Source organism: Notamacropus eugenii, chromosome 4 (assembly GCF_028372415.1).
Source record: "Notamacropus eugenii isolate mMacEug1 chromosome 4, mMacEug1.pri_v2, whole genome shotgun sequence".
NCBI classification, from domain to species: domain Eukaryota; kingdom Metazoa; phylum Chordata; class Mammalia; order Diprotodontia; family Macropodidae; genus Notamacropus; species Notamacropus eugenii.
This window is the reverse complement of record NC_092875.1, coordinates 394,104,977-394,130,708: the sequence shown is the minus strand read 5'-3', so window position 1 is coordinate 394,130,708 and position 25,732 is coordinate 394,104,977. Positions and strand designations below refer to the sequence as shown.

At 35.0% G+C, this 25,732-nt stretch overlaps 1 protein-coding gene and 1 long non-coding RNA gene across 3 annotated transcripts in view; one reads left to right on the top strand and one right to left on the bottom strand.

Annotated features, from left to right (window-relative positions):
- Positions 1 to 25,732, top strand: part of PIGN (phosphatidylinositol glycan anchor biosynthesis class N) — a 189,771-nt gene that overhangs the window by 46,598 nt on the left and 117,441 nt on the right. The window contains exons 9-12 of one of the 2 annotated variants that reach the window (XM_072605510.1): positions 132 to 172; positions 8,946 to 9,005; positions 15,361 to 15,453; positions 17,276 to 17,331. In XM_072605510.1, the coding sequence (XP_072461611.1) occupies positions 132 to 172; positions 8,946 to 9,005; positions 15,361 to 15,453; positions 17,276 to 17,331 (250 nt within the window). The remainder of the gene's footprint in view (positions 1 to 131; positions 173 to 8,945; positions 9,006 to 15,360; positions 15,454 to 17,275; positions 17,332 to 25,732) is intronic. The other variant, XM_072605511.1, reaches the window with a different exon arrangement.
- Positions 1 to 25,732, bottom strand: part of LOC140501675 (uncharacterized) — a 61,192-nt gene that overhangs the window by 25,780 nt on the left and 9,680 nt on the right. The window lies entirely within an intron of this gene.

The following is a 25,732-nucleotide window of genomic DNA, read 5'->3' as shown; positions in this document are numbered from 1 at the left end:
CGATAGGCCCAGCACTCCATCTACCTTGCCACCTACTTGTCTCTTTCCATGAAATACTGACAGCTTATTGGAAATAAAATATATTATTCTTTTAAAATGTTCCTGCTTTTTTATTCTGTTGTGTCTTTCAGAATGGCAACTGGAGAACTGGAAGAGGCAAGATGTCAATCAGGTATCAAATGTATATCAAATAATCATTAATTTCTTCCCTAATTTAGATGAACTTTAAGAAGTAGTATGATAAGAAATGACTTTTTTTTGTATTAAATAATAAGTGAAATTGACATAGAAGTCAAATGAACTATTTGATGCAGAAATGGCAGTTCTATATTTTGGTCCAAATAGACTTTTTCTCTATAATAAAACTTTTTCATATGTACCTAATAGCAAAAAGTCACCTTGAATCATGCTTGAATAATAGGGAAATTATATAAATCCAAATTTATTTATATTTATTATCTAAATTGTTTTGCTGTGGCTGAACAACTCACTTAGATGATCTGCTATGAGTTTTATTCCTATATGATCTGTTTAGATTTGCTTTATTTTGTAATCATTGATTGTCACTATAAACCCTCTTGCAGCTGCCTTGCAAATATAATTGGTCAAATGGGAAGTTAGGCAAATTACTGTTGATGATGCAACTCAAATATATCCTCAGGAAAAGACAAACAACCAACTCAAAGCATGTCATTTATGTATACGAGGGATAGCATAATATGTGTGTGTGTGTATGTGTGTATGTGCATGTACACATATGTATTGTGAATGTATTTTTAATGAAATTGATATAGTTTGGGTGGAATGGAAAGACCTTTCCTATCCATTAACAGGCCCATGTGACCTGCTTGGGTCACATGGAAACCTGAGTCTCATGAGTCTAAGTCACGTGGAGCAGGAAGGGGGGAAGAGGAAGAGGCAGAGGTAGAGCAGAACTGAGAGGAAGTTAGAGAGCGGTCAGATCTGGGAAAGACAACTAGCTAGCTTGAGTGAGAGAGCTTGTTTATGATCTGTTTAACAGAGCCATTTATGGGAAGCCTAACAGAGGGAAGGCTTCGGGTTGGTGTAGCCCTCTGCATGGTTATTATGTATAGATTTCTTGGTTACTATGATAGATTTGGCTTTCTGGCATCTGAATAAATGTTTTCGTTCTGTCTTCCACATGGAGAGTCAGTTGTATTTCGTGATTCAGAATTGCGCTAGAATATCCATAGCTACATAGGCACTGTGAACATTGCGTTGGCACTACAACATGTGCATATAATTTTACATATAGTACCTCAATAACCTCTTTATGTCTTATAGTCTATTATATTCTATTTTCTTCTTTAAAAATTGTTTTGCTGTCAGTATTTTCTATGCATTTTTACATTGTGGTACCTTACTGTGGAAATTGTTTTAAGAAAAAATATGAATTGTCATTTGTATGTAGTTAGTAGACTGTAGTCTAGTAGTCACATAGTCAGTAGACCATTCTAATCATGGAGTAATTGATTATTTGAGCATCAATTTCTTTGGTTTGCATATGTACGAAATTATTTTTATTATGTCTTTATGTCTTTATTTTCCTGTAGATTAAGATATCTCAAGTCACTTTCCTACTAAATACATGACTATAAGACAATTCTTAGTTCTAGGATGAAAGTAATACTTCACAGGAATTTTAGATAAGAGTGTGGCATAGTGGAAAGAGCACTTAATTTGGAGTCAAGTGGCTTGGACTAGAATCTAGGTTTTGTTTCTTACTACCTGTGTGAACTTACTTGGGTAATTCATTTAATCACTCTGGGCCTCAGTTTCTTCATCTGTAAAATGAGAGTGTTGGACTAGATGACCTGTAACATCCCTTCCAGTCTTGAATTTATAATTCTGTATTAAGTAATATAACTTCATTTTTTTGCTATTCATCTTGGATACAGTTAGAATTTTATGACATTTTTTTTCTTTAATTCTAAACTTGACTTTCTTGTAGATGAATGTAAAGTATAAGAGGGAAAGGACTAGAACAAGTGTAGTAATTGTCTTTTACATTTTTTTGAAGATATAGATCTATGTACAGTATCTGTCAGAAGACTTTTCCTCTCTCATGTCCATGTTCTCTGTGAGTTTGTATCTTAGAGATATTTTAGCCTTATTAGTTTCATTTCTCTAGCATCTTGGCAGGGTATGGTATTCTTTGCCAATCAGTCACTCAGGCAGCATTTGTTAAGTGGCTATGTTAGATGCTGTGCTAGACACTAGGGATACAAAGAAAAATGAAACACTCCTTGCTCTCACAGAACTTACATTCTGTAAAGTACAGGTAACCTCCAATTTACACAAATATAATTAAATTAAAAGTTTGGAAATATAAGTTTGGAAAGTATCTTCTTTGGCTTAAATTTGCTAATAAAATTATTCTGAGTTTATAAAATTTCAGTCTTGCCATCTTACCACTATTACAGTTAATTCTAGGAGCAATAACTGGAATTAGAGATGCTACGGAATTTGCTCAAGATTTTGACAATTGAGGAAAAACCTGACCTGGGGATTTTCAGGGTAATACAAAATATCACTGTTAATGTTTCTCAGGACACTGTGGACACATCTACTCCAATTTGCTTGGAATCTAGTGCTGGCAGAGAAGAGTTCACCCTAACACTCTCTAAACCATGTTGGTATTAATGGGTCTCTTGTAACTGTTGCTACTACAATCATGGCTGTAACTTGAATTGGAGCTGGAGATACTTTATGACTGTTTCATTTTGCTTTTTGGTCAAGCAGGATTGCCCTTAATAAATTATGTGTCGTGCCATCAAAGCCTCTCTCCTTGACTTTTCTAGCTGTATGCCCTAAGAATGGCCACCATCTTAATCTTTTAAAACAAAAAGTTTTAGCTTAGTCTATTGGACTTTTTCTTCTTGTTCTGAACAAAAACAATAATATATCACATTTCCATCTACCTTTGCAATTGACAGAGTATTTTACTGAGAGGAATCCTTTTTGATACTGTATCTCTGTATAATTATCTTTAGTATAACTATAGAAGTAGTTTTGTTAACACAAATATTTCCCCCACTTTATGGATGAGAAAACTGAGGAAAATAGTTTTATATATTCTTCAGGTTTGTACAGTGTTAGTCACTGAATTTCTGCATGTGTTTTGAAAGGCAAGATATATGATGTCTTCTTGTCATAGCTGACAAAATTAGGTGTAGAACTGATATTTGACAGCATGCCAGGTTTGGGGAAAGTGGGTAGGCTTTCAGAGTTAATTTCATTTGCTTACCAGAGGAGAAAGTGATGTGACAGACTAGCCAATTTTTTCTTGTTGCCTTTTGGGAGCACATTTTTGCTTTGGGTTTAACTTTGGAGTTTGGAAAGTTAGTATAGCACAGAAAATGGGCTAGTCTGATCTTAAATTGAATCTTAGACTCCTTAAAAAAAGCAAAGTTTTTAAAAAAATCATAAATATAATTGATCTACTGTACATATACTTCAAAAGTATTGCTCTGAGCAGCAAAAAATGTGTTACGTATATTTAAATATATGAATATTATAGATAGATATTGGTTAATAAGTTATAATTATTTGGGTTTTTTTTTTACTTTGTACTTTTCAATTTTTATAGGGCTTAATAGTTGCATATCTTTCACACCACTTTTTCCATGCAGGTCATCATTCATAACTTGCAACAATCTACTTATGCCTACTATTTTTCTCTTGATTCTGTTTCATTTGTCCATGATTGTAATTCTTTGAAGATTGTGTTGTTTTATGATTCACAGCCAGATAACATCACTATAGGGGTAAATATTTTGACCTTTTGGAGGATCTGCAATCTCATCTATATAAGTATTCCAACAAATGGGGCAAAGGACAACCCATCAACATTTTTTAATATCGTGCAACTCTTGATAGTATCCTAGGATTCCAGGATCGTGGATGATAGGTTTAGAGTTAGAAGGGACCTTAGAGTTGTATAGTCCAACCTTCTCATTTTGTAGAGGAGTAAACTGAGATAAAGATATGTTAATTGACTTGCCCAAGGTCACAGAGATAAGAGGCAGAGGTGGAATTTGAACCAGTATCCTCTGACCACACAACCCTATTGCTCTTTCCACTCATCTGTAAGCAGCCACCTTTTGTCCTGGAGGTCTTCCTGTAGCACTTTTGATGGTTTGTGTTTACCAAGGAACTATTGATTAATTATCTCTCACTCTTGCTATTTAATTGATCCACCTTAATATCTGGTCATAAATCTTTTTGATCATTTCTTATGCCACATGTTCTGTAGAGTTCTTTATCATTAATATGTTGTAGCCTATTCACACCTCTTATATATTTCTCCATTGCTTCTTGCATGGCAAGCCAATTTTAACTTTTTAAATACTGTGGTGTTCCATGATTCACAGCCATATAGCATCAAGGAAAGGATGTTAATGCTAAAAAGATGGGCCTTTGTTTCAGAGAGAAGCTTTAAATGATCAAAAACCTGTGCAGGTTTTTGAAAGCCAATTCTTTGCCAAGTAAGGAGTCTGTCTATGCTATTTATATAGCTGGACCAGTTCTATAGTGTATCTATCCAACTCTCATCATAGTTTAGACAGTATATGATCGTCAGTCCCTTGGTTTTTCCCATGTGACTAATTAGACTGAAGTACTTTTACTGATTATTGATTTCATACACAAGGTATTCCAAATTGCAGATTTGTACATAATCAATGCAGTATCATCTACAAATAAAGAGCTTCTGGAGAACCTTGCCATATATAGAAAATTTCTCTTTGACTTGGACTTTGAGATACAGTCCTTCACAATGGCAGCAAACACATTTGACAAGCACACATCTCTGTTTTATGTTTTGCCTGCTATTAAAGCTGTCTTTGCTGTTCCATATTTCAGATACTTTTGTGTGATTGTGATGGATGGGAATCAGCTGGAAGAAGAGAGCTTAAAGGAAGAATAAAGATATTTAAAATATGGGATTTTATGTGAGGGAGCATTTTGGTATCATTAAAAGTACTGCATATTTTCCCAAATGCAATCTAGCTTGCTTTCATTCTCTTTTTCAGCGTTGGGTCCAACTCATTGTCCATCATAATGCATGCATGAATCCTGGATATGTGTATTAATTCAATGGGCTGCCCATTTAGCTGCAAGTTATAGTGTAAACACCATAATAACTTCTGTTTAGGAAACTAGATTGTTAAGCCAGTCCCTTTAGTTACAGTGGATTTCACCGAGAATGCTCTAGAATATTCTTGGTGTAGTCAGCACAATGTTACCTGCAAAAGGGGGTGTCTAGAGAACATGTATGTGAAATTCCTTTTCTGTTTTGACTTGGAAAAACCCAGAATTAGAGGTGAATGCCACGGCCATTTTTAGTACAACAAATACTAAGAACGCTCTCTATAACATCATCAAATACTCATCCAGCCTTCTGAGGAAGCCCATTCTACTTTGGGAGACTTTTGATTTTTAGGAAGTTTTCCTTATATTGTGCATAAATTTACCTCTTTGCAGTTCCCATACTTTCTTCCTAGTTTTGCCCTTTCTGGTGAAATGAAACAAATCTATTCCTGATCCACACAACAGCCTTCACATATTGAAGACAGGTGTTCTGTTTTCTGCAAGCTTTCATTAAGTAACTGCTATGTGCCAGGCACTGGGATAAGCACTGAAAATACAAAAAAAGTTAAAAATAGTCCTAGCTGTCAAGGACATCGTAGTTTAATAAGGGAGACAACATGCAAACAACTATGTACAAACGATCTATACAGGATAAATTGGAGATAATCTTATGAAGAAAGCTCTAACATAACATGTCCGTTTTCTATAAGATTTTAACTGATATGTATAATCAGAGTATCTTTGAACAAAATTTTCTTGTGGTGACATTTATCAAGGAACCTTGTATGTTCTCATAATATTCATGAAAAATACCAATTGGAGGTGTATTTTCACACACATGGGAGACACCAGTTAGAGGAGAGGCTTCAAGATTGTACTTTCTGACATTTGAATCAGCAAAACTAAACACTATGAGGTTTTATGCTCACTATAGTTAGCTTTATGTGTGATTTACATTAGAAAATTGTTTTCAGATATCTATCTTTTCCCTTCTCTTGTTTTTTACTGAGGATGTTCTCATTGTGTGGGTAGCACATTCATAAATATATTATAGAAATGAGATAATAGATATGTTATTATTTACATTCTCTTGATGTGTTTTCTAAAAAGCAATATTGACTTGTTTTTTCTCGTTGCTTGCTTTTTTTTTTCTGGTATCTTTAAATCAATCCCTCATTGCTTTAAAACTTTCTTCATATCCACCCATTGGTCTTCTTTGTATTCTTGTTTTGGTACATTGTATCTTTGTCTTCTTGAGTGCAACTGCTCCCTTGTATATAGTAGACAAGACGTTTAAGTTTTGAACTCCAAGTGTGGTAGTGCCATTATCATCAATGGTGAAAATAATTTGATAGAAATGCTGACAGACCTATACCATGTTTCATCTATATATTGTTTTTCTACTTTCATCCACAAATGTTTTAGGAGTGTTCTGGCTTAATGAGGTCTCATGCCAAGTTTGTGGTAACTTATTTTCCTCTCTATCATTCTTTTGAGGCCATACTGTCAAGTCTTCCACTGTCGTTCTTCATAGTGTTTACAAATGAGCTCATACTCTGAATTGGTGTTAACCAAGTTTTCCATGTTTCTCCGCTTGACAGAAAAACCAAGTGTTTGCTAGCTAAAGCAATTTCTAGGGTTTTGGTGTTCTCCACTGTTTTTCATCATTTAAATTTGGGTAGCAAATGACAAATATCTGTGTTGATATCTTTCCTCTTATCCAGTTTCCATCTTCATCATCACTAACCTGCTTTTATTTTATGTTGGAGCTGTTCTAATTAGAAACATTGCCTTCCTCTTATCTTTGTCTTTTGTTTGTTGTTGATTTTGACTTTTGCTAAAGCCCCTTCATGTTGTGTCTTCACCAAGACAGTCAGTTTTTAACTAAATCTTATGTTATTCCCTGTATGTTGAGATATATTATTTTTCATGATTCTGTTTGGTGCTTGATAGGTCCACAACCTTCTCACTATTTTCATAAAGAAAGTGTTTGTAACATACCAATCATAAACATTCTAAGTTGTTTTTGTTGTGCTGTGTTTGTCCTTTGTTGCCAAAGAAGACCATGCCATCGCAGAAATGATGACATGACTTGCACTTGACTGTTTTGAGTGAGGGAGGGCTGTGCAAGGTCACTATCCTCACTTTTTCCTCCGGAACCATCTGGATCCAGTGACCAGATATTCAACAAGATGACTGGAGATGGCCCAGGATGCAGTGGGAGACCTTGGCCCCTTTAGGTCAAGGCCTATTCAAGTAGTAGGGTGAGGTAACACCCATTCAGTGAATAGGCCTGTTTAAGGTGTAGGCAGGGGATGGCCCCTTTAATGAGGCAAAGAAAAATAGCTAAATCAAGCTGAGAGGGAAAAAGCAGTAGTTATTATTGAGAATCACTCTTAATCCAGGACATTCTAAGTAATCTATAAGCCTTAGTCTTCTTTCATTTCCTGATTCTAAACCTAAGCTGAATCTTGAATAAAGATAGAGCTTTAGAAATAGAAATAAGAAGGGTGTACATTCTTGTCATTGGACATTGTTTGTGCAAAGGGACAGAGTGATAAGATGGAATGTCCAGTTTGGAAAATACCTAGTAGTTTAATTTGTCCAGGATTAGAGTATTTTAATGACAGTAAAATGAAACATAAGGTTTCTATGTTTCTATTCTATGTTGAAATAAAATTATAGAGTACTTCAAAAGGCAGGTTGAGAAGTTAATATTTTATCCTAGAGTTAGTAGGGGACTACTAAAAGTTTCTGAGCTGATGACTGATACATTGGAACTGTGCCTTAGAAAAATGATTTTGCCAACTATGTGAGAAGGAAAGACTTGAAGTAGGAAAATTGGTTCTTAGAACAGTACAGATGAGGGGTGATATGGTTCTGTGGTAATGGCAGTTTGAGCGAAGAGATGGTTGCATGAGATATTGTAGGTGTAACACTTATAAGAGTTGGCAGTTTAAAAAAAAATCAATAAAACATTAAATACAAAACTGTGGACATCACTAAGTCATAATGGAGTCTCAAAGTAGTATTTTTGGAGACTTGTTTGGATTCTGAGTTATTTGAGTAATTCATATTTATATCATACCTAACGAAGCATATTTATTTCCTTCACTGATTTCAGAAAGTGAGTTACCATTTACTTTGTCTAAGTTTAGGTGTGGATAATTTGAAAGATGGGATGGAGACTAAACAAGGCATCCTATTTTAATATAATAGGTAGAAAAATACCTCTATTCTTTTAGAGTAAAATATGTTACTTAAATAAATATACTATTGAGTTGTATTTGTTACTCAGATGCATGTATTTCCACATAATTATCTTCGGTCTAAATATGGAGGCATTCAGGCTCTTGGTTGCTCCATATGTCACAAAGGAAATCATTATAGAATACTACACTGACTTTCACCTAATTAGCAATTTGATGAGGTTCTTATTTCATGTGGCTTTCACTTTCATGAGATCTTAATCAGAATACCAGCAAATTGAATTCCATAATGTAGCTTTGTTGGGTTGAATGTGGAAGTTTTGTTTTTTTATTTTTGGCCTAAATTTATGATTGCACTTGTGTAGAGAAGCTTCCTCTGACCACTCATCTGTACATTTATCTCAGAGCCTTGCCTGGATGCCTGTGATACTGACTCACCCAGGGCCACATAATCAGTATGTTTCAGAAACCTGACTTGAACTCAGGCCTTCCTTAGTCCAAGACTAACATTCTCCATCCGTATACCATGGTACCTCTTTGTGGTAGAGTTCATGTACAAAGTTATGTAATAAGCTTTGCTAATATTTTGTCACATCCTAACTGCTGAACATTTTATGTTTTTAGGCTGACATAGCACCATTGATGGCTTCCCTCATTGGAGTTCCTTTTCCTCTTAATTCTGTGGTAAGGAATTTGGTTTTATTATCTATCAACTTTAGCTCTAAGATTAATTATTGAATAGTAAAATGTAAACTGAATTTCATGTATTTCTTTTTATTTCTTTAAATTAATAGAATTTATGTTTAAAATGAATAGTTAATAATTATCTTTGGCAAATGTATCAGATATTTTATAAATGCGTATTATTTTAAAACCATTAAGTATCATTATCTGCAATTCTAAGACTATTAAGCCAGGTATCTTTTAAAAGTATATCATTCCTTTTTCACTAAAGGCCATAAATTAATATCATATATATATAAGGCATTTTGTCCCAAAGTAATGAAATGTATATTCCAGACACATTTGTTGGTTTTTTAAGAATAAATCATGTCTAAATTTTTATTAAAATTTTTGAAAATATATCACTTTAAAAAATATAGCACAGGGCTACAAAAATGTGCATACCCTTTGACCCAGCAATATCGCTACTAGGACTATATCCCCAAGAGATCATAAAAATGGGAAAGGGTCCCACATGTACAAAAATATTTAGAGCAGCACTCTATGTAGCTGCCAAAAACTGGAAGTCAAGGGGATGTCCATCAATTGGGGAATGGCTGAATAAATTATGGTATATGAATGTAATGGAGTACTATTGTGCCATAAGAAATGATGAACAAGAAGACTTCAGAGAGGCCTGGAAGGACTTATATGACCTGATGCTGAGTGAAAGGAGCAGAACCAGGAGAACTTTGTGCACAGCAACGACCACAGTGTGCGAGAATTTTTTCTGGTAGACTTGGAATTTTGTAATAATGCAAAAACTTCTTATAAAAAAAAAAAAATCCCAAAGGTGGTTCTCAAGGCAAAATGCCTTCCACACTCAGAGAAAGAAATATGGAAGTCATTCACAAAATGTAGCAGATCATGTTTGTGTATGTGTATGTGTTTGTGTATCATGTTTTGATTTGTTATATGATTTCTTTCATTTATTTTAGTCTGACTACATAGCATGACTATAGTGAAAATATACTCAATAGGAAAGTATATGTAGAACCTATACAGAATTGTATGCAGTCGTAGGGAGGGAGGGGGGTAATGGGGGGTAGGTGTGGGGGGGATAAAATCTCAATTGTATGGCAGTGATTGTTAAACATTAAAAAATAATAAAAAAAAAATATATAGCACTCAGTTAATTACATCAGACCACTTATCTTTCCCTGGTGATTTCTAAAGAGAATATGTAAATTTTTATAGATTTTATAATTTGTAATTTTTCATATTGTAAATTGGAAGTACCCTTAGCATTTAGAGTTGATTTTTTAATAACAGAAATTAAAATATTTTCATCTTAAGATAATAATCCATACCATGGCCTATTCATTTTTTCCCTGATTCTTTACTTCTACCTTCTCGATTAGGCTTATCCTCTTGCTCTTTTTATTAGCTTGCTCCCAAATGTTGACCTTCTCCTTATGATGTGCTTATACACCAATATTTATTTGAATTTCCTTCTGATAGAATTCTTCCTTTAGGTATTCTTTTCAATCTCGTAAGCCAAATACAAACACCTCCCTGAAAATCTTAGACCTGGAAAGGAACTCAGAGGTCTCTTAGACCAGTCCTGCCTAAACAATTACCTCTTCTTCAAGATAGTGCTTGAACACCTACAGTGAGAAGGAATCCCAGCCTGTCAAGATAGCCAATTTTATTTTTTGATTTCTCTAATTTACGGAGAATTTTTCCTAATAGCAAGCCAAAATTTGCTTCTCTATAGTTTTCTCTTATTACTCCAAGTTCTTCTGATGGAGATCAAGAAGAAAAAATCTTAATTGTTTTTCCATGCAACAGCCCTTCAAATATCCAAAGACAGCTCTCACGTTTTCCTACTTTTCCTAGGTTAAATTTTTTTATTTCTTCAACTGATCATTATCCAATAAATCAATTTCCAATTCCTAGACGCTATGCATTTCTTAGGCTAGCCCAAGATTGCTTCACATTTCTTTTCTGCTACATCACACTGAAGTTACCTAAAATCCTTAGATCTTTTCAGACCAACTTCTGTCTAATCCTACCTTCCCAGTGGGGTCCTAAGTAAGCTGCAAACAGAACTGGCTTCTAGATTATGCCATATGAGCATGAGTTGAAATAATTTAGGATATATAGCTTCCATAGTAGACATGATAGTTGTCTTTAAATGTTTGAAGGGTTTTCCTATGGAAGAAAAATTAGACAAATTCTTTTGGTTTTAGTGGACTGTGAACTCAAGGTGAAGAGTGTCCAGAGGAGAAAAAGCAGGCTGTCCTGATTATACTGTATTTTGCCTAGTTGAAGGAACTGAACCTGTTTAACCTGCAGGAGAGGAAACAAGGTGGATATTATACCTATATTCTGTCATTTGAAGGGCTGTCCCATGGAAAAGGGATTAGATATGTTCTGTTTGACCACAAAGGATGGAACTAAGAGCTGTGGGCAGAAGTTACAAAAGGTTAGATTTAGCCTTGATTTAAAGAAAGTCTAAGAATTAGAATGATCTGAAAATGGATTACTACCTTTAGAAGTAGTGGGTTCTGTCTAAGTAGGGTTCTTCAAGCAAAGACCAGATGCCTGCTAATTGGACATGTTGTCAAGCAGGTTCTTGTTCAGGTACAGGTTGGAGCAGATGGCCTTTTGGAGGGTCACTTGTAGATCTCAGAGTCATTTCTTCTGATTTCTTTGGTTTACTTTTATATTTGCTTGCCCCAAATACCCTAAATAATGTGTAGGAAAATAGGAGTTTATAGCAATGAGTCAAAACATGATTTGTGTGGGTTTTAAAAATCTCACTTTTGAAGGAAGTTTTGAATTCTTTGGATACCCATACACTCTCCTGATGAACATACAGAATTCTGTTTCAGAATTCTGGGCTGATTATTTATTTGGTTTTATTATTAGTACTTCTTAGGTTCTAAGAAAATACAAACAAGTTTACAACTTGTTGAAAGGTGAATTATTTAGCTAACTTGTAATTACCATCTTTGACATTGAAGTGGGTCCTGATAAAAGTGATTGAACTCTATTGACAATCCTCCTTTTGATCATTTTCATCATTACTAACTATACCCACTGACCATTCTGTCGCTCCTTTTTTATCTTCCCTTCCTGCAGTCTTGGCACTCCATGATGGAGCTGTTACTAATCAGTAGCTAAAAGACAAGGATAAGGAATTCAAATAATCTACAAACAAAATAATTTATCTGTTCACAGATTACCTTAAATATCCAAGCACAAGGGCCTAGATTTTTAGAATCTTAAGATCCCAAGTTTAGATACTGAAGAGAACTGAGAAGTCATCTGGGTCAACCAGTTCTATCACTTTACAGAGGAGGAAACTGAGGCCAAGAATAGTTAAGTAATTTGCTTAGAATCACACTAGTAATAAAGTAGGAGAGCTAGGATTTGAACCCAGGTCCTCTGCCTCAATATCTAGGATGATTTTGATGGTTGCATACTACAACCCCAGTCAGACTACATTATGCTGTCTCTCCCAATTTGTTTTTTACATGTCTCACAACCATTTTACAAGGTCAGGTGTGCATTTTTTCTCCTCATATTTACAGCACTTTTTCGAGAAAAAGTTTACATGCTTTAATACTGGCCATATTCTTTATATAATAAAAGGAGAATAGTATCTACAGATAAATAGTAAACGAAAGAGAATGCTTTGTTCATTCCATTGTGGGAAACTCTCACATATGAACATGTTTCTCTCCATCTTTGTTGGAACTTAATCTAATAGTAGGGCCATGGCTGCTTGTAGGAGAAGGTGATTTAAGTAAGAAGCACTGAGCCCTTCTGTAAAAAGTGGGACAGCAGTGAGCCTCCATGACTCTGACTCTTCATAAATTCTCATGCCTATTTATAATACACCGTGTTATATGAGAAATGAGAGCTTTGTTCTGGATAGAAATAGGACTGCTGCCACAGTCTATAAAAATTCCATATTATTACAGAATTGTAATGTCAGAATAGTCACCCTGAGATCACCATTTCAGCCCCAAGATAGGAGCACTCTTGAACCATGCTAGATATATCAGGAGTGATTTCATTTTTTTAAACCCTTGGGGAAGGAGAATCAGATACCTAGCAGCTCTCTCAAAAATTTTTTCATTTGCGTTTAGGATTAAGTCCTTCTGTTGCATATGAAACCTGTTTCATTTTTGTGTTTGCAATGAAAGAGGAGAACTATCAGTCACCATTCTTTTTATAATAACCTCATTATTTACAAATAAACTTTGGCAGCCATCTTAATGCCAGTTTTTTGATTCATCAGTCTTCCTCTTGTTACTGTAATTTGTTCACAAATTAGTCCACACTACTATTCTTGGGAACTTTGGACTTCAAGTTTCCTTCCTATTTCTCCAATAATTCATGCAGGTCTCACATTGGTACATTATCATCTACTTTCTTATAGCACAGGGTTGCAAACCTTTTATACTCAGGCCATTGTGCAAGGTTGTTGATTGTACTTACAGGATAGTAAATTTTAATATGAATATGAATGACACATATCTTTTCCTTTCACACTCAAATTCCTTCCACTGGTGTGTTTGCCCTTAGTTGCTGAAGACCATGCCAGCAGAGAAATAATGACATGACTTGCACTTGACTTTGTTTTGAGTGAGGGAGGGCTGTGCAGGTCACCAGCCTTACTTCTCCATGACCCAGGATGAGGCAATTGGGGTTAAGTGATTTGCCCAAGGTCACACAGCTAGTGAGTGTCCAGTGTCTGAGGTGAGATTTGAACTCAGGTCCTCCTGACTCCTGCACTGGTGCTCTATCCACTGCACCACTTAGTGCCTCCCGCCCCCCCTTCCATTGGTAGGAGAGGAAGGAAAGGAAGACTGAACTTCCTCTCCCTCCTCCACTTGCCCCTCCCCCCAAGTTCTCCACTACACTGTATTCTGTTGCCATTACATTCTTCTCCTAGGCGATCATGGAATTATCTTTCATTTTTATCACTGATTTCTGATACCTGGTTCATGGCTAAATGCTCCTGCTTTTGTTTACACCATATTTTCAAATCTTGATGAGAATCTCTTCAGCCCTCATATGAACTATTATAGTATTCCTTCTGTTGCCCTATTTATTGTCAGTATTTTTCCTATAGTCAGTACCTGCAAAATACCTGCAACCAGGTATTTTCCCTAGCTGCCACTATGCCTTCTTCTCTGTCTTTTAAAAATTTATTGCTATTAGTGAGCTAAACTTCTTTATTCTGGGCTTTCTCCAGGCTGTGCTGGATTACAAAACTATTTTTGACTCCTACTATGTTTGAAGTGGCTGGGTGGCTCAGTGGGTAGAGCACTGGGCCTGGAGTGGGAAAGAGTTGAGTTGAAGTAAGGCCTCAGACTGTTACTAGCTGTGTGACCCTGGGCAAGACACTTAATCTCTATTTGCTTGAGTTTCCTCAACTGTAAAACGGGGACAATAACAGCATCTACCTCACAGAATTGTTGCAAGGATCAAATCAGATAATATCTGTAAAAAGTGCTTCCCGTAGTGCCTGGCACGTAGTCAGCAGTATATAAATGCTTATTGCTTCCCTTTCCCCCTCCCTCCTCCTTCTAAATTACTGAGGGGAACCTTGGTCTGTTGATTCCATTTGATACCTTTTTTCATGCCTGAAGCATAGACAAGTCCAGCTCATTATCTATCCCTTCAGTCAGTCAAAAAGCTTCGAAAATATTTCCACAACTTTTTTTCTCCTTCTTGGAACTGAGGTGGTAGTACTCCTGTCCTGGCTTCCACTACCATTCACCACGTGATATTCATGTGTGCGTAACAAACACTTTCCCTAATGCCAATTATACATTAAATATTATACCCAGGATCATAGATTGAGCTGGAAGGAACCTCAGAGGGCATCTAGTCCAGCTCCTTCATTTTTACAGTAGAGAGAACAGAGAGGTTAAGTGATTTTCCCAAGGTCATGAAGATAGTTAAGTGGCAGATCCTAAATTCAAACCCATTTCTTCTTATTCCATATCCACCTATTTTTCTTCATTTTTTTTTTTTTTAGTGTTATGAAGCTCTTTTCCTTTATTCTGTTTGCAACTAATATCTATTTCATATTAAAAGCTTTTTCAGGGTAAGGACTGGGTCTTTTTAGTTCATGTATTTGTACTAATGAAGATGGTAATACTTTGCTTTGGTTACCATATTTATGTTTCATCTATAAGAATAATTAGAAGGCTTGTTATTCTTTTGAGACAGTAATTCCTTATTTATTTGTTGTGCTCATCGTAATTCATATTCATTCTATTGCTTACCTCATGAATCTCTGTTTATGTGAATGATCTGAAGCTAACTAATACCAAATCTTTAATGTCTCTAGGGAATCCTGCCTCTGGATTATCTTAACAATAGTGATCATTTCAAAGCAGAGAGCATGCTCACAAATGCACTACAGATTCTTGAACAGTTTAAGGTGAGCAATATATAAAAAGGGGCAAATAACTCATCTAGGAGAATGCAAGTGAGACAAGTAAGTTTACTTTTAAATGATTTTGGGATAGGGATGACACCTCTGATTTCACTGGTACAGAGAACTCCCAAATGAGGAAACTAAGTGAAGTCAGCACCTTCTCTGTAGTTTAGAGTTGTACGGTGTGGCCTAGACTATTGAAAGGTTATTTGACTTTCCCAGGGTCACAAAGTCATTCATTATATATTGGAAGTGAAACTTGAACCCAGGTCTTCTTGTCTTTGAAGGCCATTCATGACACCATGAACTGTAGATGTGGTCCTACCAGGGCATAGTACAACAGACTCTAACTCCATCTTCATCTTCAGAATTTCATTCTCATATATATATATATACATATATATATATATATATCCCTCCTAAAAAGCTTCCTATCCCTTCTGCACTACCTATCCCTTTAGAATGTTAGTTTGAAAGATGCTTCCTATTCTCTGTTTGAACCCTTAGAAATCTGCTTGCCTAACGTCGAGGGTACTTGTCACACTGTGCCCAGATTTCTTCTCTTGTGTGTTCCATATTCTAAGATGGAGTAATCATTTCTCATGTTTCTCATTTCTACCCCAGCAACAATTTTCTCTTTAAATCAATAAATCATCAGGCCTTCATAAAATGCACACTCCATCCCAGGCAGTGAACTAGGTGGTGGAACTACAAAGACAAAAATGAAACAATCCCTACCCTATAGGAGCTTATATACTTAAGGGGAAAACAGCACATATATTATTTAAACACCATTGTGTAGAGTCAGTTCTATTAGAATTGAAAGTTTATAAAATTGGGGCAGCTAGGTTGTCCAGTGGATAGAGCACTGGCCTTGGAGTCAGGAGGACCTGAGTTCAAATCTAGCCTCAGACACTTGACATTTAGGAGCTGTATGACTCTGGGCAAGTCACTTACCAGCTGTGTGACCCTGAGCAAGTCACCTGATTGCTTCACCAAAAAAAATATATGTATATACATGGATAGATAGATAGATAATTGAAAGTTACTTATTTTTTAAAAAGTTTATTAAATCATATAATTTCAAGGAAGGTAGTCTCTTAAACCCACGTGGTGACAGAAAGAGCTCTGAATATCAGACATAATACACTTTAATACTTTAAGAGCAATCTAATAAGTTGTCTCTGATTTAACATCTACATTCAAAGTTACAAATAAGGATACAATGTCTTTGTCTTATGCAAGTCAGGATGCAACTCAGCAATTGTTTTTAGTGTAAAATTATCTTAAGGACCTCTGGGTAAGATCATAATGGTTGCAAAATCTCCAAATAAGTTTAGTTTTCTTCTTGTATTCTCAGATCAAAATTTGGTTTGAAAAGAGAGTGAGACAGTGGGGGTGGATAGCTTTTCTACTACTTTGACTGTGAAAGGAGAAGAGATATAATGATAGCTCAAGGGGATGAAGAGTGAAGTGAGGCTTTTTTAAGGATGAGGAGATCTGGGCATATTTGTAAACAGAGAATGAGGCCAAAGATTGGGAAAGATTGTAGAACACAGGTGGTGGGCACAAAGAGGAAGGATGAATGTGGACTAATTTGCCAGAGAATATGTTGAGATACAAGGATACAAGTGTAGGGGTTGGTCTTGATGAGGAGAAGGTGTATTATAGGTACTTAATGACTGCTTGTTGATTTACTGTCAATTTCTGAAGTACTTAAACTTTAAAGAACTATTTTATATCCCCTTTTATACTTAAAAACAAAAAAGATGGAATGTATTTCTCATTTACTGTGTCCTAATCATTTTTGATGCTTGATTTTCAGATAAAAATGACTCAGAAAAAGGAAGTCACATTGTCATTTTTATTTACACCATTTAAGTAAGTGTTTCATTTTTATTCTCTACTAAAGAAAGATATTTCTTTTATCTACCAATTGATATTGATATAATAAAACATATTTTACTAAATTTACTAAAAGTTTACTAAATTTTACATTATAATAATAAAATATATTTACTAAGAAACTATTTTCCTGATGTTATAATAATATTACAGTAATGGTCCTTTTATTTCTTTGTAAGATAATAAGCCGAGTGTTCCAGCTTAAGTTACTCCATATTTGTAAACTTGGAAGCTGCATTAACTCAAGCCACTGCTATTAATTATTAAATTGTAAGGTTAAGGCCAAGACTGAGTTGTTGTACGGTTATCTAATCAGATCAAATAACCTTTTTCTTTTATTTTCTTCAATTTTTCAATTGATTATCATTTGTTTCTGTCAAAATTAGGGCAACCCTAGATATTCTAAAAATCATTTTCTCAGTGAGTTGAAGGTACTTTTCCTACTAACCATGAGATAGACTTTACGTTCCTTACATCTCAAGAGCTTTAATAATTCCTAGAATCTTCCCTTTTGAAGAGCCCCTTGAATTTTATTAACATCAGTTCTTTAAAAGGAACTATGAAACCCAAAGTTTCTATATGACTTCTGGCTCTTTCATTAAGTCACTTTGTTACCTTAGACAAATCACTTTCCCTTTCTATGCCTCAGTTCCATCACCTGTAAGATGCAGATTTTGTTAGATCAGTTCAGACACCAAAAATCTCGGATCCTGTGATTTAATAATTTTTAGCTTTATAGGATCTTCAAAGGAAGAAATAAAACTTTTCAGTTAAAAGTTGTAGACTTGTACACAAGTTTGTACAGAGCTTGAGGACCAAATTAAAATAAATTCCACCAGGTCTCAGGTAGCAACATACATAAAATCATGTGACACAAAAGGGAATATATGGAGAAATCATATACCCATTTTGACTTTATCTTGGTATGTGGTGTAAGATTTCAGTCTATGCCTAGTTTCTGCCATACTGTAGTTTCAAATTATTTTGCAGAATAGTCAGGCTAATTCATTCCTCCACCTGTTTTGTATTAGTGAGTTTGTCTTTCCCACTTCTCTGGATTACTTAAATAGCTTACTAATAAGATCTTCTTGAATCTACTTTCTTCCCTTCCAACCTGTCATAGCTGTGCCAAGCTACTCCTAATTATACTTTAAATAGCTACCTGGTTCTGCCATCATGCTGTCTGTTTCTTTGAAGAGTTCTGTCCATCTGCCCAATTCTGAACTAGGAACAGTGAGTTACATTTTTCACAATTTAAATCAGCATTCGGATTTTTTGGCAAATCAAATTTATAGATACATAATTGACTGGGTGTCTTATGCCATTTGTCATGTTTGATCATGGTTCTTCATCTTGCTACAGCTTGTAACCAACCTCCAAATATGTATTAGACTCCAAACTTTACTCTTTCTGAATGAAATGTCTTAAAGATTTAATTGAAATTCCTTTAGTTTGTATGTTTCTTTCTACTAGTCTCTGCCTTTATTGATTTTCTTGTAGTAGCTTAAATTCCGGGTGGATCATAATCTTTTCCTTAATACATCAGATACCTATTGTAAAAGTATCCTATAATACAATCCTTCAGCATGGACCCAGAGTTTAAGTAGTGTAATAAACAAAATATTTCCAGTAATAAGCCTAAGAAGAGCTTTGTACTAAGTCCCATTTCATAATGGGTGATAGTCTATAGAAGCAATCAGATGTCTTCCTACAACTGTTTAATATTTTGTTTTCCTCTTCTCTGTTTCCTTCTATAATACCTCAGATATGTTCTAAATTTCAGCTTAGTCCCAGCTACATTCCAGCAACTAGAGCTTGAAATTGTTCTCTTAAATCTGTATTCTTCTTTCTAATCCCACTGCCATAATACCAGTATGGGTCCTTTTTATTTTCTTTTTTATTATTTCTATTTCATTTACATCATTGTCACTTTCCAAATAACCCCCTACCTCCAATAAAACCCTTCCTTATAACACATTGACGATGTCTGTCAGCACATTTCCAGTACCTCTCTACAGAGAGGAGGAATGCATCGTTAGTCCTCTGTAGGTAACTGACTTGCATTTCCTGAATTTTGATAGCTTTTAGCATTGTTTTCCTTTTCATTGTTGTGGTTGTTTCATGTATTATTCCTTTGCTTATTTTAACCTGTATCAATTCATAGACTTCTCACATTTCTCCAAGTTGTCGTATTTAGTGCTTCTTCCAGCAATGCTGTTCCATTCTGTTCCTATGCCACAGTTTGTTCAGCCATTCATTATTTTATGGGAGCCTACTTTATTTTCAAAACAAGATTAGGCTCCTACTACCTTAAAAAATTCTTCTTTGAATATTTTTGTGTGCATGTGCTGACACGCACATACATGTGTGTGTAGAGAATGAACATTTTGTATGCATATGTACACATGTGTGTATGTGCAAATATGTGTGTACCCATTTATATATCTATACACAGTATGTGCATGAACTATATGTGCATATTGGTACATATATGTGTCTATTTATCAATAGATAGATCAATAGATAGATAGATGGCCACCAAAATATATATGTTGAGGCAGCTAGGTGGCATAATACATAGAGCACTGGAGTCAGGAAGACCTGAGTTATATCCTGCCTTAGTCATTTACTAGCCATATGACCCTGGTAAAGGCACTAAACCTCTCTGTTCTGCTTCTGTAAAAGGGAGAAAATAATAGCACTTATCTCCCTGGAATTTTGTGAGGAACAATTGAGAAAACATATATAAAATACTTTTCACATCTTAAAGGACGATATAAACTTTAGCTTATTATCATTATTTATGTTCTTGTTATGATTATCTATTAGTCCTTTTATCATTTATGTATGTATGTATGTATGTATGTACATATGCTTAGTAGTGGGATCATTAGGTAAGAAAGTATGAACAATTTAGTCTGTTTCCTCTCTTAGCTTCAAATTATTTTTTTCATACTAACCATATTTTCACATTGGTCATGTTGCATAGAAGAATTATAATGAATGGGAGAAACCATGAGAAAGAAGAAACAAACCAAACAACAAAAAGAAAGAGAACAAATGGTATGTTTCTATCTATATTCAGACTCCATAGTTCTTTCTCTGGACATGGATTGCATTTTCCAGTGAGTCTTTTGAGGTTGTCTTACATCCTTGCACTGCTGAAAAGAGCTAAGTCTGTCAAAGTTAGTCATCACACAGTGTGGCTATTACTATGTACAGTGTTTTCTTGGTTCTTCTCATTTCACTCAGTATCACTTCATATAAGTCTTTCCAGGTTTTTCTGAGGTCTACTTGCTCATCATTTCTTATAGCACAATAGTATTCCATTACATTCATATACCACAACTTGTTCAACCATTCCTCAGTTGATGGACATCCCCTCAATTTCCAATTCTTGGCCACCACAAAAAGAGCTGCTATAAATATTTTTGTACATGTGGGTCCTTTTCCCATTTTTATGATCTCTGGGATACAGACCTAGAAGTGGTATTGCTGGATCAAAGGGTATGCACAACTTGATTGTTCTTTGGGCATAATTCCAAATTGCTCTCCAGAATGGCTGGATCAATTCACAACTCCACCAACAATTCCACCAAGGCATTAGTGTTCCACTTTTCCCACATCTTCTCCAATATTTATCATTTTTCTGTTTTGTCACGTTAGCCAATCTGATAGGTCTGAGGTGGTACCTCAGAGATGTTTAGATTTGCATTTCTCTAATCAATAGTGATTTAGAGCATTTTTTCATATGACTATAGATAGCTTTAGTTTCTTCATCTGAATACTGCCTGTTCCTATCCTTTGACCATTTATCAATTGCGGAATAACTTGTCTTCATATAAATTTACTCAGTTCTTTATATATTTTAGAAATGAGGCCTCTGTCAGAGACACTGGCTGTAAAAATTGCTTCTCAGCTTTTTGTTTCCGTTCTAATCTTGGTTGCATTGTTTGTGCAAAAACTTTTCAATTTAATGTAATCAAAATCATCTGTTTTGCATTTCATAATGTTCGCTATCTCGTTTGGTTATAAATTCTTCCATTCTCCATAAATCTATTCGACAGAAAAACTATTCCTTCCTCTCCTAGTTTGCTTATAGCATCAGCCTTTATATCTAAATCATATACCAATTTTGACTTTATCTTGGTATGTGATGTAAGATGTCAATCTGTGCCTAGTTTCTGCCATACTGTAGTTTCAAATTATTTTGCAGAATAGTCAGGCTAATTCATTCCTCCACCTGTATTGTATTAGTGGGTTTGTCTTTCCCACTTCTCTGGATTATTTATATAGCTTACTAATAAGGTCTTCTTGAATCTGCTTTCTTCCCCTTCCAACCTGTCATAGCTTTGCCAAGCTACTCTTGCTTGTGGAGAGGTCTGACCCCCTATTCCTCTTCCAAAAAATCTTTAGCAGTATCCTATTACCAGTAAAGTTCATACACCTGGCATTTAAGACCTTCTACAACTTGGTGTCACCCTTCCTTGCAGTTTTGTGACACAGGTGATAGCTGTGGATTTTATAGGGAGGGTAGGATTTGTACAAGGACAATGTGATTGATTTTTCATTGATTTCATAGGCAAAGAGATGCTGAAAAGTAGGCAGTGAAGCTTATTTGAATATAGCTTGAGGTTGGATGTGTCCAGGATGGAAAAGTCCAGATATAGAGGGTTTTAGAAAAGGGGTAGAAAGGGAGTATCAGACAGAAATAGGGTTATATGGGTACAACAGGAGCTTCCTGTTACATATGATCATTTTGGAGCTCTGATGGCCACCCCTCAAAAAAATAAAGAGTTCTTATTAGAACTACCATATGATCCACCCTCTAAATCACAATTCAAAACCACCCCTTCATGAAATCTTTCTTGATATTACTTCTCTAATCTCATGTAACATTGTTTTTTACTTCTTTTATATGCTTATCTTATTATTCCTATTATTATAACTCCTTCATCATTGTCCTGTTCAGATATAGAAATGAACTGGGTTCTCAAAGGCTAGGTCATTGAAACAAAAGTTATGTCAGATCCTACCAAGATGAAAAGAATTTGAGTATGCAGTCACAGTATGGATATTTATCACCCAAAGAACAACTTAGCCAATGTCCTAGCAGCTCATCATCAGTTTGATCATATAGCAATGACCTCTTTGGACTACTAGGTAAGTTCTAGGTAGACTGCAGTCTGCATTGGTGGAGGGAGTACCCACAGCTATGAAACTGTGTCTCAAAAGTACACAGTGCTTTAAGCTTTTAAAAATCTTTCCATCATCACATAGGTAGTTCAGGTATCATTTTTCTCATTTTACTGATGGGCAAAACTGAAGCTCAAGTAAGGTAAATGACATAATTACTCACGGTCACACACCTAGTAAGTGTTGGAGCCAGGACTCAAATCCATTTTCTCCAAACTCTACTTCAAAGATCTTTCAATTACATCATCATATTCTTCATATGATTGTTATCTATATATGTGTCATATCTCCAAACTTTACATTAGTTTCTTTTAGGGCATGACCCATGTCTTTTCTAAAATTTCAATCTCCCCTAGTCCAAGGATGTGATAAATATATATATTCTTAATATTTGCTGCTTTCAGTCAACTATAATTTAATTGATGAGTGAGTGGCCACATTAAATGACATTAGCAGGTGAAGTAGCATTCAATAAGCTACTTGAGATAACTAAGTTTTGTGGGATTTCTCTTTCTATCTCTTGCTGTTGGACTTTGTTGCTAATATATAGGAATGCAGAAGATTTGTGTGGGTTTATTTTGTACCCTGCAACTTTGCCAAAGTTGTTTATTAATTCTAGTAATTTTTTACTTGATAACTAAGTTTTATAGAGAATTTAAAGTGCCACAACAATTTAGTTTTAACTTTGATGGAAATCTGCACAAAATGTATTATACACTTTCCTGCCTTCTTAAACAAAATATATGGCAAATAATTTATCTCTTCATTACCTACAGTCATCCTTATGAGTATCAGTGGTGTTGAAGATCTAACTATACCTGCAGATGAAATTACAGATGTTGTGTATATGGACAATACAACTTTCTTCAAAATTTTTCAGTTAACCTTATTGCAAATGGTTTTCTGGCCCTTGAGAAAAACAGCGTTGCTATCAAATGTCTCCTCACAAAGCATCTCTGATTTTTTCCTAAATAATGGATAATGAAAAATTCTCTGTCTCATTTGTACTATTTGCTTTCAGTATGAAAGAACACTGTATACATAACCTAATCTCTGCTAGAATGTTACAGGGGAGGCTTATTCCAAAGCCTGCCAATTCTTTTTGGCCCATAGGAGTTGATATTTATATGTCCAGATGTTAGATATGCCCCTCTCTTAGCAGACTTACTGTCTGGTTATTTCTGCTTATTTCTTGTTTTCTAGAGAAGCAATTTATTAGTACTAAGTTGCTGATTTTGTTGAGAGGAGAGTTTTTTGGGGGAGAGTTAATCAGACATATAATTCAAATTTCTTCTTAGGAATTTAAGCATTGTTGTTCAGTCAATTGTGTCTGATTCTTCATGATGCTGTGGACCAACTGTCCATAGGGTTTTCTTGGCAAAGATCCTTTTGTCAGACAATCAGAGATTAAGTGATTTGCCCAGGATCACACAGTTAGGAAGTGTCTGAAGCTGGATTTGAATTCAAGTTTTCCAGATTCCAAGTGCAGTGCTCTATCTGCTAGCCACCAGCTGCCTCCATCATTTAAGTACATTTTCCTGTATAAGCATAATATTAATAACCAGACATTTATCCCTAAATCTCTTCAATCACTCCTGTTCTAATTAAGGTAGAATTATATTTTCTCCTCTCTAACACTGTATAGTACATAGTTTGTCCAAAGAAATTCAAGATATGTTCTCTGTTGCTAGAGTTTTGGAACAATTTTCTATACAACAAAATCCCAAAAGATCAACTTGGAAATTACAGGAGTCAGGCTTTAGCTCAGGATGAAGAAATTTTTTCAGACAAGTATATGTTTCTGTAAGTGATCTTGGTTGCCTTAGGAAGAGGGGGGTTCCACTTCATGGGATGTCTTTGAAGAAAAATCGTAGAGATTAAATGATACTTTCCCATTGCTTACGCTATAGAAGAAATTCCTATTTTTAAACTGCTTTGACTGAATGATCTCTAAATAAATCTCTTTGTCTGAGATTTTGTGATTCCATGCACATTTGACTGTTCTTGAGTTGTGCAGTTCATTATGATGGTAACATTTGAGAGAGGTTTTATTTTTTTCTCTCCTCGGATTACTAATTTACATTATGAAGCAAAAGCAATTTTCTGCCTATTTGATTTAATAACCTTACAAATATCAAAATCTTAAACAGGATTGTTGATTAACTTTTTTATGGTTCGGTAAAAAGCTTTGCCCATTTTGTTGAAGTACTATAATGGCTACATACCAAGGCTATTGTAATCTTATTACACTTTCAGTTAATTTTGATGTACCAAGAATTATGATCTTTTGCTTATTCAGAGCTATTTTTTTGCTAAAACATTTGATGCATTAAAGCTAAAAATTCAGTTCGACTCTTTAAGTGCTTATGTACGTTGGATTATCTAAGGGGTTGTGAGACACATAGGACCTTTTCTAATAGGGACTGTTGGAGAGTGGAAAGTAATGGAAAGAATGATGAATTTGGAGATATAGCACTAAGTAGGTCATTTAACCTTTGTAGAGCCTCAGCTCCCTCCTCTTCCTCATCTGTGTTGTTGGACTAGATGATTTTAAGGGCCCAGAGTATGATCCTTTTCTCTAAAAGTTACTATAGCAACATCAGTTTGGTGTAATTATTCTTTGGAGAATGAGTAGTGAAAAATCTGATTTGGACAACAAAGCCTTCAAATTCTCTGCACTGAGCAGGGATGTAAACCTTTCCTTTAGTGAAAGAAGTAACCCCTGTTCTACTCAAATGTACCAAGCAAAATCGCTTGTGTTTGGTTCTAAAAAGATTGGTGTGGTACTGTTATTAAAAGCCAAGGAGTCTTAACAACCCTATTCCTAATCTGACAGAAGCTTATCATCCAAAATATAATTACCTACAATCTTTAGGATTAGGCTTTTTGCTTTAAGGAATTATTTTTCTATCACTATTCAGAAAATTAGATCAGAATCACCCTAAACTATGAATCCAAAAGAGAAGTCTTTGAAAATAGAATATGATCAAAAGAGATATTCATTACCTGTTGTGAATGTTGTAAGTAAAAAGGAGCTGCAAAATCATGTTTTAAATAAAAGATCACTTAGGAATTAAGATGAAGTAAAATTATTCTTAATGAATTCAATGTCATTTTGGAAATATTATTGTCCTAGAAGAAAAATATTTATTGGTAAGTTTCTAAAGGTTTTTCAGCATTT